The sequence below is a fragment of the Dipteris shenzhenensis genome, chromosome 13, assembly GCF_047967505.1.
Source record: "Dipteris shenzhenensis isolate YYH24624 ecotype China chromosome 13, Dip_SZ_1.0, whole genome shotgun sequence".
Classification (NCBI taxonomy): domain Eukaryota; kingdom Viridiplantae; phylum Streptophyta; class Polypodiopsida; order Gleicheniales; family Dipteridaceae; genus Dipteris; species Dipteris shenzhenensis.
Window position 1 is genome coordinate 30,659,996 of NC_141608.1, and position 19,375 is coordinate 30,679,370.

Here is a 19,375-nt window from a genome sequence, read left to right on the forward strand (position 1 = left end):
GGCATGGGTGCATTGGTGCTTGTGGCTGCAGTTGTGCTTGGGGCATGGGTGCATTGATGGAAGAGAGGACGAGGCAAATCCTTTGCCTTTGAAACCTTGCCACACATTCTTGATGTACGTGAACCTGGCTTCTACAGCAAAACCCTCCCACTTCGTGTCACAGGAGATAGAAAGGCCCAAGAAAACGTTACAAATTTAGGTCAAAAGGGTTATGTTGGAATGAAATAAGAACTTGTAAGTTTAATAGTTTTCTTTATTTTCATAATTCATGTTTTTATAGTAGTACTCTTTGATAAATCCACATGTATGACAAATATTTTAAACATGGGAATCTCTAAACTTCAAAGGTATCCTTCATATCAAGAGGTGTTTTTAGAAGCTCATACCTCCAAAGGATATGGGATGAAAGGAAGAGGAATACTATCTGACTATGCATTGTCTAAAGAGACCAATGGTGTTGTTTCATTAGAGGTACTTCATGTTCTCTTTGTTTTATGAATAGAAATTATTAATTAATGAAATATAATATCAATTTGATATATTTCATGTTTTTTATTGTGTAGGATCCTAATCCAAATGACAATGGGGATAATAACATTTCTGGTCCAAGACTGGTTGTACCTACTAAAAAGACTACTTGTGGCAAATTTTTTTTTGCAATCGGTTATTTAGACCAAGTGATACATGAGAAGACTATTGAGTTGCAAAGAAAGCTTCATGACAAGGATAAGGCTATGGATTCCTTGCAAGAACAACTAAATGATTTGAGGAAAAACATTTCTGCTCTACCTTTGATAAATTTCATGCCTACTTCATGATAATTTTCACAAAACAGATGATTCATGCTCACACAGACACACAGATACACACACACATGCGCACGTGCGTGTATTGTAGATATTGTTTTGAAAAGGTTTAGGGATCTTTGAGTAGGGTAGAAAGCATTCACATGAAGCATTATTAAGTATCATATTTACTTTATTTTAAAAAGGTTCATCAATCAACAATCGGAGTAGAAAAGACAACAACACAAACAAATGACATACGTGTTTTCCAAGTTAAATTTATTTATCTTTCTTAATTAGTATGGCAATGACCATAATGTTTTTGGATATTTTTCATAAAGATATTTTAAACAAATATTCTACTAATGCTCTCTTGAATGTATCTTTGTAGGTTGATGCTTTTCAAAGGGGACAATGAGTAAAGATATTACATAAGGACTCAAAAGACATAGTTGGAATAGGGACAATAATTAGTTTGGATCCTTCATTTAGAGTTCATACTATACCAATAGGAGTTGGTTATGTAGCAGTACGAGTTGATGATGCAATCATTAAGGATGCTTGTATATTCAAAGCAAATGATGAGATTCAGACATTGGGTCAAGCTGTAGGCTTGAATGTTTCTTGGAAAACTCTTCATGTAATGTCTTTATAATTTTATATTTTATTTTGTTATGTAAAAATTGAACTATTTATTTCTCAATCAACTATCGAATAATATTTGTTATTAAGTAAAATGTGTGTGTTATAAAAGGTAAAAGTTATCCTTAGAATTTTACATGACTTCTTCACACTATGTAATATGAGTACTGATGCACTTAAGACTTTTGATTAATCTTTCACACTTAGACAATAAATTTCATTCATGGATACCAAGTATCAAATGTAAAATTTTAGTCATTTAAGATTCCAATGCCATGTAACTTTTTGGCCCATTTTAAAAGCTAGTAGAAGTTAAATGTTTTTGCCCATTTTGAATGCTATTGTTTATAAAAGAAGAAATGGCAATTGTGATTCCATTTCTTTCCATTTGTAACATAATAATAAACCAGCATTTTGTATGTCACTTTATTTCCATTTTCAAGTACATGAAATCTTGCAAATTTTAAGTCATCTTTTTCCATTTGGAATATAATAAGTGAATTTTTATGTCAACTTTTGCCATTTCTTTCATAGTTGGTCAGAAATGGGGCTTGGATTTCATGGGTCCATTCAAGCCCGCAGTTGCCCGTACCGGTACACTTTGGTAGCCACTGACTATTGCACCAAATGGGTGGAAGCTTGGGCCTTGCAGGACAACACCACAAAATTGGTCACAAAGTGTCTATACCGTGATGTGTTCACTCGGTTTGGGTGTCCAATTGAGATTGTCAGCGATGACAGGGGGACTCATTTTGTCAACAAGTCATCAAGCGGATGGATGCTTTTTATATGGTGATTCATAAGAAGTATTCCCCCTATTATCCGCAAGCGAATGGACTGGCTGAGTCTACCAATCTTATGTTCAAGAGGATCATGTCGATACTCGTGAATGTGAGCGCCGCATGGATTGGGATGAAAAGTTGCTGGCAGCACTATGAACGTACCACACTTCATTCAAGGTGGCCACAGGGTTGACTCCTTTTAAATTGGCATTTGGGCTGGAAGCAATCACGTCGATCGAGCATATTATTCCAAGTCTGAGGATTGCAATAGAGGATAGGATCCTTTTGCAGGACTCTATGGTATTCCGATTGGATGTTCTCGACCAATTGGATGATTTGCGGTTGGAGAGCTATTATCTCACCTTGGAGGTTCAAGCTAGGCACAAGTGGAGGGTGAATTTGGTGTCTAAGAAGAAATCTTTTGAGCGCGGGCAGCTGGTTCTTCTATTCAACACTCGGCTCGGGAAAATGCTAGGGAAATTGAAATTGCGATGGTCGGGTCCCCGTTCTGGGTTTTTCATGATTGCGGATCGACATCGTTTTATCTTGCAGATTTGCAAGGGCACATTCTTCCACATCCAATTAATGGGTTTTGACTTCATCCATATGATCATGATGGCAGTCTTCAATGCCCATTCCCCATTCCTAATGAGGCATAGATTTCCTGGGTTGAGGTGTGTTGAGATATGGTGCCATGAGCACATAGATTAAAGGGCAAAGGTATGTGATAAGGAATGTATTAAAGTAGCCACCCTATGATGTGGACTACATGATGTGGAGATGTGGATTGAGGATATCCACAAGGAGAGATGTGGATGAGAGGATCCCACATGGTTTGACTATTCTAAAGGCTCTCTCTATATAAGAAGCCTATCATGTATTATTGAGAACACACATTGCAATAGATTGAGTGCTTTCTACCCTATGTCTCTCTTGTGGTGCTTTGATCCTCCTTGATCCCTCACTTTGTCATGGTATCAGAGCATGGTTCTGCCTTCCACTAAGGCGCCATCTTTGTGAGAGTGTGATAGTGATTGAGAGATTGAGAGATTCTCAAGCGTTCTTGTGAGAGTTCACTTTCGTAGATTGTGTTGAAAACAGAAAAAACTTTCGTTTGTTTCAGAAATTTCCATCCATTTCCATTCATGAGAGAGCGAGAAATTTAGATACATTCTTCACTTTATTCCCTTGAGAGATTGTGTGAAAGATATTTATGAGACACTTCTACTTTCCGAGAGAGAGTGAGAGAGAATCCTCATGTGGTTTCATTGACTCAATGTGAAAGCGTTCTCATTTCTTTGATCTATGGAGGATCTCTGAGGTTCCTTAAGAGATATTGAGGGTTGAAGGTACTTCTGGTTCGAGAGGACTAGCAAGCAACCTATAACTCCAAGACTAAGGCTAGCCCTCCATCTATGGTCAGCTACCAGCCACACAAGGCTTCATCGACTCAGTGCCCAGGTGACCTGTAGCAACATGTGAACAGCCTCTGCCACATCATCGATTGCCCCTCTTCTTCATCAAAATTTCGATAAGCCGTAGCTTCCAATCTAGGAAAAATTTGGAGACGCTCCAAAAAGGAAAAGTGATTGTCTTTTCGAGATCTACATTGTTAGCAATTAGACACTACCAATATTGAAAGAAATCAATTGGTAAGACCTTTGCAACAAATGATAAATCAAAGCATGAATGCACACATCGCTGTCATAAGCATGCCAAAAGCACAAGTGCATGAGATGACCATAGCAGAGAACATGGCATCCACACATAAAGCATTAAGGCACATGGAAGAACAAAGCATCATGCATCAAGCTACGTTAAGCAAAGAAGACAACGACATCGACATGAAGCACTGAAAAGCAAAATCCTTGCCACCTTCAGCCGACATGTTTTGTAAATCAAACCTGACCACCTGAGAGTAGCTATGAAAGCACCCAGGGGAGGTATTGACATGTAGAAACTCACATCTGACCACCTTGCAGTAGCCAAAGGATCATGGCACTAAGGGGAGGTGATGGAATGTAACTCGCATCTGACCACCTTGCAGTAGCCAAAGGATCATGGCACCAAGGGGAGGTGTTGAGATATGGTGCCATGAGCACATAGATTAAAGGGCAAAGGTATGTGATAAGGAATGTATTAAAGTAGCCACCCTATGATGTGGACTACATGATGTGGAGATGTGGATTGAGGATATCCACAAGGAGAGATGTGCATGAGAGGATCCCACATGGTTTGACTATTCTAAAGGCTCTCTCTATATAAGAAGCCTATCATGTATTGTTGAGAACACACATTGCAATAGATTGAGTGTTTTCTACCCTATGTCTCTCTTGTGGTGCTTTCATCCTCCTTGATCCCTCACTTTGTCAAGGTGGAGGCGGCCGAGCCATCGCATGAGGACACGTGGCAGAAGGGTTCGCGGCATGATGATAGCAGTCTTCTGCAAGATCCTAGCCTAGATGCCATGCAACTCACTATCATTAGGAGGATATTGGCCATCTGAATTCCAACTCTTGCTCCATTGTTTGCATGTCTCAGTTGTTTGCTACTTGCTCGTCATCGCACTTGCAATTCTCTTGAGTGCATTTGCCTTCTAGTTATCATCAACGTTCACTGTTACTTGGTTCTTATCCTTTTCCTTGCCATGGGGATAGCTCAATTAACACCTATTTCATTAATTTTGGACTGGTACACTGTCCAAATTCATTTTGTGAGATAATTTTGGATAAAGCATTTAAAAAAAAGAGGCTCTTATAAAACAAAACTTTGAGTCAAAAAGTAAGATTTTAAAAAATCAAATTAGAAAAATGACATGACATGTTATTAAAACTAGAGTACATTAAAAAAAGAGGACATCACATTGTTAAAAGAGACAAAAAGTAAGATTTTAAAAAATCAAATTAAGACAAAAAGTAAGATTTTAAAAAATCAAATTAGAAAAAATGGCGTAACATGTTATTAAAACTAGAGTACATTTAAAAAAAAGCATGACACATTTGTACAAGAAGTAGATCATATAACTCAAAGCCATATGGTGTTATCTAAGATAGAATTTGAGTTCAGTAAATGAAGTCGGGTAGTAACTAGTCATTGTCTTAGAGGGAAAGTGGGAGAAGGAGAATGAGGGAGCGATAGCGAGGGATGCACAGTGAGCTGCCCCTCCTTCAAGAGTGATAGAAAGTGAGGGAAGACGTAAAGTGAAAGACGAATACAAGTTAATCAGAAGGACTAGGATGTAAGAAATAAGAGAGTGTTTGTGGAAGGACTACGATGGAAGAATATAAGTGCACTAAGGCACGATGTGTTCACTATGATAAGGATAAGGGTTGGAATAAAGTGAGAGAAGCATTGGAAATGCTCTACTTTAAGTGAGTGGAGACTGTCCAACTGAATAAAATTTTGCAGAGCATTGGGAACGATGTACTTTAAGTGAGTGGAGCATTGGGAATTGATACTTTGGAGTGAAATATATTACAAATATTACATCATCACATATTCATATCAAAATTCTCATCACAGAAGGTTATATTTCCAAATAATCACATCATCACACATTCATATCATAAAATTGTGTGCATGAAATAAATATATAAATATCATGCCTAAATGCCACTTAAGTAATAAGTCACAAATTGGTGTATAATCAACAAAAACTACATCATGATTCATACATTGCAACAAATAAATGTCAACCATAATATTCATGGAATAAACAACATCATGAGAATATGCTCCTCATGCATATATACAAACACAACATCATACATGCATCACAACTCTTCTGATGCTTCTAGTGGAGACTGTGGCAACTCTTCTGATGCTTCCAATGGAGGCTGTGGTGCTCTAGATGTACACTCAGTCTCTACTTCTTTTGTAGTATGTAGTGCTTTCGGAGTAGACTCAGTATCCTCTTCCTTGAATGCAAGCGGAGGCTGTGGCAACTCTTCTGATGCCATAGTCAAAACACCTCATTCTCTCTCTTGATCTTGTAGCCATAGTCAAGACACCTCATTCTCTCTCTTAATCTCTCTCTCTCTCTCTCTGACAACTCTTATGTGTTTCCCTCTTTGTCCTCATCCCACTCATTCTCTCTCTTAGTTTATCTCAAGTCTCTCTTTCTCTCCCTCCCATGGCGGCTATGATTTATCATTCTCTCTCTTCATCTCTCTCTCTCTCCCTAGGATTTGTAATTATTTCTCTCTCTCTCTCTCTCTCCACCTCTTTCCTCTCTCTCTCTCTCTCTCTCTCTCTCTCTCTCTCTCTTCTTCTCTCTCTCTCTCCCTCTCTCTCTCTCTCTCTCTCTCTTAGCCTCTCTACCTCCCTACCTCTATCCTCTTGGCCACTAGGTTTTGTCATTCTTTCCCTCTCTATGTCTCTCTCTCTCTCTCTGAATTCTCTCTCTTAATCTCTCCCAACCTTCCTCCCTCCCTCCCTCCCTCCCTCTCTCCCTTTCTCTCTCTCCTCTGTCCCTCTTCTCACTCTTAATCTCTCTTTCTCTCCCTCCCCTCTTCTCTCTCATTTCTCATTCTCTCTCTCTCTCCCTCCCTCCCTCCCTCCCTTGGCGGCCACGGCCGCGAGAAGTCTCATTCTCTCTCTCTCTCTCTCTCTCTCTCTCTCTACCTCCCTCTCTTGGTGGCCACGGCCGCTAGAAGTTTCATTCTCTCTCCCTCTCTCTTTATCTCTCTCTCCCTAAGTCTCCCTCCTCTCTTCTCTCTCATCTCTCTCTCTCTCTCTCTCTCTCTCTCTCTCTCTCTCTCTCTCTCTCTCTCTCTGTGTCTCTCCCTCTCCCTCCCTCCCTCCCTACTCTCTCCCTCCCTCTGGCGGCCACGGCTGCCAGAAGTTTCATTCCCTCTCTCTCCCTCTCTCTCTTTCTCTCTCTCTCCCTCTCTCTCCCTCTCTCTCTTTCTCTCTCCCTAAGTCTCCCTCCTCTCTTCTCTCTCTCTCTCTCCCTCTCCCTCCCTACTCTCTCCCTCCCTCTAGTAGCCACGGCCGCCAGGAGACTCTCTTCTCTCTCTTAATCTCTCTCTCCCTCTCTCAGCTCTCTCTTTCTTTCCCTCCCTACTCTTCTCTCTCATTGCCACCAGGAGACTCTCTTCTCTCTCCTCTCTCTCATTGCCAATTATGTGACCAAGGAATGGCAGAAACTGAAGAACACATGGTAATGATATGCCCTTACTATACTCACATCCGAAAAGCATTTAGCTCTCTTCTCGAGGGACATAACAGACTGGCTGATATGCTACATAGCGGGTCACTCCTAGCTTTAGGAACGTTTGTCTATAAGCTTTTCAAGCACAAGAACTCACCTAAGACATAAAGGTAGTTTCTCTTAATACCCTCCCCTCCAAGGGAGCAGTCTTTGTGTACGAGGATTTTGTATTGCTCAAGTCCCATAGGCCGATTTTTTGGTCTCCAGAGGACGATAATATATTCTTCTTCTTCTTCTTCTTCTTCAGCTCTCTCTTTCTTTCCCTCCCTACTCTTCTCTCTCATTTAAGGAGCCCCTCTTCTCTCTCTGAATCTCTTGTCTCTCTCCCTCTCTCTCTTTCTCTCCCTCCCTACTCTTCTCTCTCATTTCTCATTCTCTCTCTCCCTTTGGCGGCCACGGCTGCGAAGAGCCCCTCTTCTCTCTCTTAATTTCTCTCTTTCCCTCTCTCCTCTCTGCCACGTTTCATTCTCTTAAACTTCTCTCTCTCCCTCTCTCTCCCTCTCTCTCCCTCTCTCTCTTTCTCTCTCTCTCTCCCTCTCTCTCCCTACTCTCTCCCTCCCTCTAGCAGCCACGGCCGCCAGGAGACCCTCTTCTCTCTCTTAATCTCTCTCCCCCTCTTTCCTCTCTCTCTTTCTTTCCCTCCCTACTCTTCTCTCTCATTTAAGGAGCCCCTCTTCTCTCTCTGAATCTCTCTCTCTCTCTCTCTCCCTCTCTCCTCTCTCTCTTTCTCTCCCTCCCTACTCGTCTCTCATTTCTCATTCTCTCTCTCCCTTTGGCGGCCACGGCCGCCAAGAGCTCCTCTTCTCTCTCTTAATTTCTCTCTTTCCCTCTCTCCTCTCTCTTTCTCTCCCTCCCTATTCTCTCTCATTTCTCAAATTTAAATAAGAAACTAATTAAAATAGAACTCAAAAACTCAAATAAGAAACTAATTTAAAAAGAATTGTAATGCCTTCTAAAAAACCCCCCTCCTCTAGCTGCCACGACCGCCAAGAGTTTTCTCTCTCTCCCTCTGCCCCTCTTCTCTCTCTTAATCTCTCTCTCTCTTTCTCTCTTCTCTCTCTCTCTCTCTCTCTCTCTCTCTCTCTCTCTCTCTCTCTCTCTCTCTCCTACTTTCTCTCCCTCCTTTCTTTTCTCTCTTAATCTCTTGCTATCTCTCTCACACACACTCTCTCTCTCCTCTCTCTCTCTAGCTCTCTCTTTCTCTCTATCTCTCTTTTCGAATTTAGAACACAAATTTCAATAAGAAATTAATTGAAATAGAACTCAAAAACTTTAACAAGAAACTAATTGAAAAAGAATTGTAAGTAAAGAAAAAGAATTACAAGACGAATTTTAAGAAATAGAACTCAAAAACTTTAACAAGAAACTAATTGAAAAAGAATTGTGAGTAAAGAAAAAGAATTACAAGATGAATGAAAAAGAATGCAAGTACCTAGAAAAAGTGAAAAAAGTAAGGCTCCGCTTATCCTTTCTCTTCCGCTCTTGGTTGCTTCAATGAAATGAGGAGAGAATGAGAATGAATGAATGGAAAGAAGAGTATATATAAGAAAAACTAGCCCACTCCTCCCACACATAAATTTGAATTTTTAAAAAAGAGGGGGAAATTTGAATTCAATTTGTGTTCAACATTCTTCTTGATACTTTCTTCTCGTACGTTCCTTTTGAATTCAAATTTGTGTTCAACATTCTTCTTGATACTTTCTTCTCGTAAGTCCCTTTCATTCTTCTCGTAAGTCAAATCTTATTTGTTGCTCTTGCTCGTGATAGTTCTACTCTTAGTTGTAAGAATTCAAATTTGTGTTCAACATTCTTCTTGATACTTTCTTCTCGTAAGTCCCTTTCATTCTTTTCCTAAGTCAAATCTTATTTGTCACTCTTGTAAGAATTCGACCTCTCTCCCTCTACTCCTCTCCTCTTCTCTATGTAGTGGGCTCTCTCTCTCTCTAATGGAGCTCCCTCTCTATGTGATGGAGCTCCCTCTCTAGTCGCATATCTCTCTCTCTCTAGTCCCATACCTTCCCAACCTTCCTCTAGTCGCGTACCTTCCTCTCTCCCTCAAGTCTTCTCATATCTCCTCTCTCTCTAGTCGCTTACTTCCCCTCTCCCTAAAGTCTTCTCATCTCTCTTCTCTCTCTATAGTGTTTCCCTCTCCATCACGTCTTCTCACCCCTCTCCCTCCCTCACTCCTCTCCCTCCATTACTCCTCTAACTCTCCTCTCATCCCTGGAGGCCGCGGCCCTCAGGAGTCCTCTCTCTCTCTCTTCCTTCTCTCTCTCTCCTCCCCTCCTCTCTCTCTCTCTCTCTCTCTCTCTCTCTCCCTCCCTCCCCTCCCTCCCCTCACTCCTCTCTCTCTCTCCCCTCCCTTTTCCTCACTCCTCTCACCCTGGGGCCGCGGCTGCCAGGACCCCCCCCTCTCTCTCTCTCTCTCCCTCCCCTCCCTCTCACCCTGGCGGCCACGGCTGCCAGGACCCCCCCTCTCTCTCTCTGTCCCTCCCCTCCCTCTCACCTCCCCTCCCTCTCACCCGGTGGCCGCGGCCGCCAGGAACCCCCCCTCTCTCTCTCTCTCTCTCTCTCCCTCCCCTCCCTCCTCTCCCCTCTCTCTCCCTCCCCTCCCTCCTCTCCCCTCCCTCTCACCCTGGTGGCCATGGCCGCCAGGACCCCCCCTCACTCTCTCTCTTGCTTTCTCTCTCCCTCCCCTCCCTCCTCTCTCTCTCCCTCCTCTCTCTCTCACCCTGGCGGCCGCAGCCGCCAGGAACCCCCCTCTCTCTCTCTCTCTCACTCTCTCTCTCCCTCTCCTCCCTCCTCTCTCTCTCCCTCCTCTCTCTCTCACCCTGGTGGTCGCGACCGCCAGAACCCCCCCCCTCTCCCTCCCTCCCATCCCTCCCCTCCCTCCTCTCTCTCTCACCCTGGCGGCCTTGGCCGCCAGGACCCCCCCTCTCGACCCCCCCCTCTCGCCTCACCCTGGCGACTGCGGCCGCCAGGATGCCCCCCCCCTCCTGCCTCTCGCCTCCCCCCCTCTCTCGCCTCCCCCTGGCAGCTGCGGCCAGGATGCCCCCCGCCTCGCCTCCCCCTCCTCCCGCTCGTCCCCCCCTCTCCCGCTTCCCTCCCCCTGGCGGTCACGGTCGCCAGGATGCCCCCCCTCACCTCCCCCCTTCTCGCCTCTCGCCTCCCCCCCTCTCCCGCTCGCCTCCCCCTGGCGGCCGGCCGCCAGGATGCCCCCCCCTCCTGCCTCCCCCCCCTCCCGTCTCTCGTCTCCCCCCTCTCCCGCTCGCCTCCCTTGGCGGCCGCGGCCACCAGGATGTCCCCCCTCCTGCCGCTCGCCTCCCCCCCCTCCCGCTCGCCTCTCCCCCCCTCCCGCCTCTCGCTCGCCTCTCACCTCCCCCTGGCGACCGCGGCCGCCAGGCCTCCCCCCCTCCCGCCTCTCACCTCCCCCCCTCCCGCCTCTCGCCTCCCCCTACCCCGCCGCCCCCGCTCCCCCCTACCTCGCCGCCCCCCGCTCCCTCCCCTCCCTCCTCCCTCCCCTCTCTCCCCCTGGCGGCTGCCGCTAGGATCCCCCCTTCCCTCCCCTCCCTCCCCCTGGCGGCCGCCGCAGCCGCCAGGATCCCCCCTCCCTCCTCCCTCCCCTCCCTCCTCCTGGTGGCCGCCAGGATCCCCCCTACTCCCCCGTTCCTCCCTCCCTATCCCTCCCTCCTCCTACCTCCCTCCCTCTCTCCCCTTACCTCCGCCGCTCCTCCCTCCCTCCCTCCCCTCTTCCGTCGCTCCTCCCTCCCTCCTTGGCTCCTCCCTCCCTCCTTTCCTCCCTCTCATCCCCCTCCACTTCCCTCTTCCTCCTGGAGGCCGCGGCCTCCAAGGCTTCTCTCCTTCTCTCTAAACTTTCTCTCTCTCTCTAGTTCCTCTCTCTCTTTCTTTCTTTCTCTCTCTTCAAATTTTTAAAAAAAAATCTAGATAAAGAATTAATCAAAAAAATTTACTACCTGGAAAAAGTTTGTAAGTTTGCTCTTTCTTGCTTTCTTGCTCTTCCTTCCTTGCTTCCTTGCTCGTCCTTGCTTTCTTGCTTTCTTGCTTCAATGAATGAAATGAGGGGAGAATGAATGAAGAAGGAAGACTATATATAAGAAAAATTAGGTTTTCCTCCTCCTCTCCTATTGGCTTTCCATTCCTCCCCTCTCCTATTGGCTTTTCATTTCTCCCCTCTCCCATTGGCTCCCATTACTCCCCCTCTCCCATTGGACCCCCATCCCTCATCCCAAAATCATTGGCCTTCCCCCATTGCCACCACTCCCATCCCACATTTCCACCACGTCCCATACTCCTCCCATTTCCCAAAATCCCATATTTCCCCATCTCACCCTCCTCTTTTTCATCCCCTATTAACTCCCCTCACTCATTTCACTCCCTTATTATCCTACTCCCCTATTACCTCCCCCTCTCCCATTCCATTCTTCCCTCCCCACTCTCACTTCCACTTCCCATTACTCACTTGCCATTTGAAAACTATTAATATATTATTATACTATTTTTTATACTTATTATCATACACCCCTATTACTTCCCCTCTCCCATTCCACTCCTCCCTCCTCACTCCCACTTCCACTTCCCATTACTCACTTGCTATACACATTTGCGAACTATTAATATATTATTATATGATTTTTTACACTATTTGCAAACTTACATGTGGGCAAAATCACAGGTGTCAAAGCGATCCTATTGTGGTCATACAACACCTGTGCTTTTATTCAAGGGCGTATTTATCCTCATCAACAAGCTTATTTCAGCTTTTATTTTGACACAATACTCAAGGTATGAAGTGCATAATTTGTGCACTAGGTGTTTACTTTGTTGTATCAAAATTGTTTGCCACACACACACACACATATACACATACCGAGAATTTTCTAATATTATCGCATCTACATTTCTCCGATGGGCACAAAACTTTATACACGCCTCAACCTAGGTCGTATTGACTTGCATACAATGTGGTGCACCCATCCCATAAGTACTTGTTCGGATAACACACCTGCAAACGTATTTTATGACGATTGTGCATAACACTAGGAACAAAATGGTGTATAATGTGCGAACGACTATGCAAATCATATCCAATGGACACAAGACTTTGCACGTTCCTCAATCTAGGCAGTATTGACTTGTGTGCAAAGTGGCATCCCCATCCGATAAGTACTTGTTTGAAAAATACACCTAGGATCTTGTTTTTTGACGGTTCTACATGACACTAAGGCAAAAACGGTATTTAATACTCAATCTACCATGTAAAGCATATCCAATGGGCACAATACTTTGCATGTGCCTCAAAAGCAGTGGTATGGTGTTCCATGGAAAGTGGAACACCAATTCAATAAGTACTTGGTATGATAATACACCTAAGAGCGTGTTCTTTGAGGGATGTGCATAACACTAGGGGGAAAACGGTGTATAATGTGTGATCCCCCATGCAAAGCATAACCGATAGATACAATATTGTGCACACACATCAACCTAGTTGAAATTGACTTTCTTGCAAAGTGGCTCCCCCATCTGACAAGTACTTTTTAGAATATCACACCTAGGACCATGTTTTTTATTGGTTGTTGTCCATGACACTAAGGCAAAAACGCTGTTTTATGCTTAATCGACAATGCAACGCATATCCGATCGTCACAATACTTTGCACACATCTCAACCTAGGTATTATTGACTTACATGCAAAGTGGCGTGCCCATCCCATAAGTACTTAGTCGAATAACACATCTAGGACCCCGTTTTTTGACGGTTGTGCATGACACTAAGGCCAAAACAATGTTTAATGCTTATTCGACAATGCAAAGCATATCCGATGGGCAATATACTTTGCATGAGTCTCAACAATTGTGGTATTGCATTGCATGCAAAGTGCTACACCCATCTGATAAGCAGTTGGTTGGATAACACACCTAAAAGCATGTTTGTTTATGGTTGTGCATGACATTGTACAAACGGAGTTTAATACGTGATATACCATGCAAAGTACATCCGCGATGGGCACAATACTTTGCTACCACCTCAACCTAGGTAATATTGAGTTGCATGAAAAGTGGCATGTCAGCTAGATAAGTACTTGATCCGATAACACACCTAGGACCGTGTTTTTTTACAAATGTGCTTGACACTAAGGCAAAAACGGTGTTTTATGCTTGATCGACAATGCAAAGCATATCCGATGGGTACAATACTTTGCACACACCTTCAACTAGGTGGAATTGACTTACATGCAAAGTGGCACGCCCATCCCATAAGTGCTTGATCAGATAACATACCTAGCAGCGTGTTTTTTTATGGATGTGCATGACACTAGAGCAAAAATAGTATTTAATGCTCGATCGACCATGCAAAGGATATCCCATGGGCACAACACTTTTCCTATGCTTCAACCTAGGTGGTATTGAAATGTTCTCAAAGAGGCACACCCATCCGATAAGTACTTGGTCAGATAACACACCTAAGGGCGTGTTTTTTTGCGGATGTGCATATCACTAGGGGAAAAACGGTGTATAATGTGTGATCGACCATGCAAAGCATATCCGATGGTGACAATACTTTGCACACACCTCAACGTAGTTGAAACGGACTTGCGTGCAAAGTGGAGCCCCCATCCAATAAGTACTTGTTTGAATAATACACCTAGGACCGTTTTTTTATATGGTTGTGCATGACACTAAGGCAAAAACGGTGTTTTATGCTTGATCAACAATGCAAAGCATATCCGATGGGCACAATACTATGCACACACCTTAAACTAGGTGGAATTGACTTACATACAAAGTGGCATTCCCATCGCATAAGTAATTGATCGGATAACACACCTAGCAGCGTGTTTTTTTACAGATGTGCATGACACTAAGGAAAAAATGGTATTTAATGCTCGATCGACCATGCAAAGCATATCCGATGGGCACAATACTTTTCCTATGCCTTAACCTAGGTGGTATTGAAATGTTCTCAAAGAGGCACACCCATCCGATAAGTACATGGTCAGATAACATACCTAAGGGCGTGTTTTTTTGCCGATGTGCATATCACTACCGGAAAAACGTTGTATAATGCGTAATCGACCATGCAGAGCATATCCGATGGTGACAATACTTTGCACGCATCTCAACCTAGTTGAAAGGAACTTGCGTGCAAATTGGAGCCCCCATCCGATAAGTACTTGTTTGATTAACACACCTAGGACCGTGTTTTTTTATGGTTGTGCATGACACTAAGGCAAAAATGGTGTTTTATGCTTGATCGACAATGCAAAGCATATAGGATGGGCACAATACTTTGCACACATGTTCAACTAGGCGGAATTGACTTACATGGAAAGTGGCATTCCCATCGCATAAGTACTTGATCGGATAACACACCTAGCATCGTGTTTTTTTACGGATGTGGATGACACTAAGGCAAAAACGGTATTTAATGCTCAATCGACCATGCAAATGATATCCGATGGGCACAATAATTTTCCTATGCCTTAGCCTAGGTGGTATTGAAATGTTCTCAAAGGGGCACAGCCATCCGATAAGTACTTGGTCATATAACATACCTAAGGGTGTGTTTTTTTGCGGATGTGCATATCACTACAGGAAAAACGGTGTACAATGCGTGATCGACCATGCAAAGCATATCCAATGGTTACAATACTTTGCATGCACCTCAACCTAGTTTAGAGATACTTGCGTGCAAAGTGGAGCCCCCATCCGATAAGTACTTGTTTGAATAACACACCTAGGATCGTGTTTTTTTACGGTTGTGCATTACACTAGAGCAAAAATGGTGTTTTATGCTTCATCGACAATGCAAAGCATATCCGATGGGCATAATACTTTGCACACACCTTAAATGAGGTGGAATTTACTTACATGCAAAGTGGCATGCCCATCCCATAAGTACTTGATCGGAGAACATACCTAGCAGCGTGTTTTTTTATGGATGTGCATGACACCAAGGGAAAAATGGTATTTAATGCTCGATCAACCATGCAAAGCATATCCGATGGGCACAATACTTTTCCTACACCTAAACCTAGGTGGCATTGACATGTTTTCAAATAGGCACACCCATCCGATAAGTAGTTGGTCAGATAACACACCTAAGGGCGTGTTTTTTTGTGGATGTGCATATCACTAGGGAAAAAACGGTGTATAATGCGTGATCGGCCATGCAAAGCATATCTGATGGTCACAATACTTTGAATGAACCTCAACCTAGTTGAAATTGACTTGCGTGCAAAGTGGAGCCCCCATCTGAGAAGTACTTGTTTGAATAACACACCTAGGACGTGTTTTTTTATGGTTGTGCATGACACTAAAGCAAAAATGGTGTTTTATGCTTGATCAACAATGCAAAGCATATCCGCTGGGCACAATACTTTGCAACCACCTTCAACTAGGTGGAATTGACTTACATGGAAAGTGGCACACCCATCCCATAAGTACTTCATCGAATAACATACCTAGCAGTGTGTTTTTTTACGGATGTGCATGACACTAAGGCAAAAATGGTATTTAATGCTCGATCGACCATGCAAAGCAAACCCGATGGGCATAATACTTTTCCTAAGCCTTAACCTAGGTGGTATTGAAATGTTCTCAAAGAGGCACACCCATCCGATAAGTACTTGGTCAGATAACATACCTAAGGGCGTGTTTTTTTGCGGATGTGCATATCACTACGGGAAAAACGTTGTATAATGTGTAATCGACCATGCAGAGCATATTCGATAGTGAAAATAATTTGCATGCATCTTAACCTAGTTGGAACGGACTTGCGTGCAAAGTGGAGCCCACATCCGATAAGTATTTGTTTGATTAACACACCTAGGACCGTGTATTTTTATGGTTGTGCATGACACTAAGGCAAAAACATGGTTTGATGCTTGATCGACAATGCAAAGCATATCCGATGGGCACAATACTTTGCACACACCTTCATCTAGGTGGAATTGACTTACATGCAAATTGGCACTCCCATCGCATAAGTACTTGATCGGATAACACACCTAGCAGCGTGTTTTTTTACGGATGTGCATGACACTAAGGCAAAAATGGTATTTAATGCTCGATCCACCATGCAAAGCATATCCGATGTGCACAATACTTTTACTACTCCTTAACCTAGGTGGTATTGAAATGTTCTTAAAGGCATGACACTAAGGCAAAAACGGTGTTTTATGCTGGATCGACAATGCAAAGCATATCCGATGGGCACAATACTTTGCACACACCTTCAAATAGGTGGAATTGACTTACATGAAAAGTGGCATTCCCATCGCATAAGTACTTGATAAGGCAAAAACAGTGTTTTATGCTTGATTGACAATGCAAAGCATATCCGATGGGCACAATACTTTGCACACACGTTCAACTAGGCATAATTGACTTACATGGAAAGTGGCATTCCCATCGCATAAGGACTTGATCGGATAACACACCTAGCATCGTGTTTTTTAAAGGATGTGCATGACACTAAGGCAAAAATGGTATTTAATGCTCGATCGACCATGCAAATGATATCCGATGGGCACAATACTTTTCCTATGCCTTAGCCTAGGTGGTATTGAAATGTTCTCAAAGGGGCACACCCATCCGATAAGTACTTGGTCATATAACATATCTAAGGGTGTGTTTTTTTGCGGATGTGCATATCACTACAGAAAAAACGGTGTACAATGCGTGATCGACCATGCAAAGCATATCCAATGGTTACAATACTTTGCACCCACCTCAACCTAGTTGAGAGATACTTGCGTGCAAAGTGGAGCCCCCATCCGATAAGTACTTGTTTGAATAACACACCTGGGATCGTGTTTTTTTATGGTTGTGCATTACACTAGAGCAAAAATGGTGTTTTATGCTTCGTCGACAATGCAAAGCATATCCGATGGGCATAATACTTTGCACACACCTTGAACGAGGTGGAATTTACTTACATGCAAAGTGGCATACCCATCCCATAAGTACTTGATCGGAGAACATACCTAGCAGCGTGTTTTTTTAGGGATGTCCATGACACCAAGGCAAAAATGGTATTTAATGCTCGATCAACCATGCAAAGCATGTCCGATGGGCACAATACTTTTCCTACACCTCAACCTAGGTGGCATTGACATGTTTTCAAATAGGCACACCCATCCGATAAGTAGTTGGTCAGATAACACACCTAAGGGCGTGTTTTTTTGTGGATGTGCGTATCACTAGGGAATTAACGGTGTATAATGCGTGATCGGCCATGCAAAGTATATCTGATGGTCACAATACTTTGAATGAACCTCAACCTAGTTGAAACTGACTTGCGTGCAAAGTGGAGCCCCCATCTGAGAAGTACTTGTTTGAATAACACACCTAGGACGTGTTTTTTTATGGTTGTGCATGACACTAAAGCAAAAACGGTGTTTTATGCTTGATCGACAATGCAAAGCATATCCGCTGGGCACAATACTTTGCACACACCTTCAACTAGGTGGAATTGACTTACATGGAAAGTGGCGCACCCATCCCATAAGTACTTGATCGAATAACATACCTAGCATCGTGTTTTTTTACGGATGTGCATGACACTAGAGCTAAAATAGTATTTAATGCTCGATCAACCATGCAAAGGATAACTTGGCGTGTCCATCTGATGAGTACTTGATCGGATAACTTCTCCCACCAATAAATTAAGTACTAATTAAAAATTATAATAAAGGAGTAGATTATTAAAAAGAGACTAATATTTATGTAATTGTTGCTACTGTAGCTTGCTTGCAAAGGACTCTCACAAAGGAGATGGCTATAGATATTGTTCCAGGGATGGATGTGATTTTATGTAGCAAAAGAGAAGTAGTTGTGTATCAAAGATTCTTAGCGCACATGTTGAGCTAAAGTATAAATGTGGAGATATGGAAACACTTGGAGATGTTATGCCCTACAATACATCCAACAAATCATTTATAGCATGGGACAAAGATGAGACTTATGCAACAGACATTATCAAGAATACAAAGTGCACCACCTTGGATTTTACTATAGGGGACATTTTGCAAATGAGATCATTTGCAAATAATACTGTAGCAGAAGGTGAAGTATTGGGATTTGAACAAGTGGAGCAATGGTCATTTGCACAGATGAGGATTCTAAAAGTCACTGATGATGGTATGGTTGATAACATAACATCCTTATGTGATCCCTACTACAAGGTAGGCAAGAATATGAGATGGAGCATTCAATTTTTAAACATGAGAAAGAGGCACGTGGTTTTCAATGATAAAGACAAGGTATACTACAATATCAAAGGACCTAAAAAGCGTGCCCATGTGCCAGGCTCTATCACTTCAAATGTGGATGATTTCAATGTACTCAATTATAGAAGTGACATCTTATCTGGAGTGGATGAGTTCATTGGTTCCGAGAAACAAAATGATTTTAGAAGCGAAGCCTTATCTGGGGTGGATGAATTCTTGCATAGTGAGAAGGGCAAAGGTTTCAATAGCGATGTCTTGTCAAGTGTGAATGAGCTCATGCATATTAACAAACCTGGTGTCAATCAAGCTTGTGGATTTGTGAAAGCCATGCAAGATGTCCCAATGAGCGATGTTCTCTCAGGAGTGGAAGAATTTCAAGGTTCTCAATACTCTCGTAGAATATTGAATTCATTGAATGGTCCTAAGAGTATGTTAAAAACGAGGATGAGATCAACAGAGGATTATTCAATATTTAACTTTGATTGTGATATGGCCAAGGATGAACAAATGTGAGGAGAAGAAGTACATAAATACAGATAACAATGTGCACGAGGAACGAAAACGGTCATACATATGCATGAAGAGAAAGCGAATCCAGGCAAATCCACAAAAGCAACCAAAGAGGAAGAGAGTAATGAAGGAGGAGAACATGTTAAATGCATTGGGATATCTATGTTGCAAGCGAAGATGTATGCGCTTCATT

At 43.1% G+C, this 19,375-nt stretch overlaps 1 protein-coding gene across 1 annotated transcript; it reads left to right on the top strand.

Moving 5' to 3' along the window:
* The first annotated feature begins 335 nt into the window (after positions 1-335).
* On the top strand, positions 336-975 carry LOC147895281 (uncharacterized). Its single transcript, XM_087383283.1, has 2 exons — positions 336-471; positions 564-975. The coding sequence occupies exons 1-2, from the start codon at positions 403-405 to the stop codon at positions 816-818; spliced, it is 324 nt and encodes a 107-aa protein (XP_087239409.1). The 5' UTR covers positions 336-402; the 3' UTR covers positions 819-975.
* The last annotated feature ends 18,400 nt before the right edge of the window (positions 976-19,375 follow it).

Bases quoted from the DNA above. Each gene is read 5' to 3' on its own strand.
- LOC147895281 (XM_087383283.1), top strand. From the start codon at position 403: ATGAAAGGAAGAGGAATACTATCTGACTATGCATTGTCTAAAGAGACC. The intron at 472-563 runs GTACTTCATGTT...TTTATTGTGTAG, and splicing joins ATGGTGTTGTTTCATTAGAG to GATCCTAATCCAAATGACAA.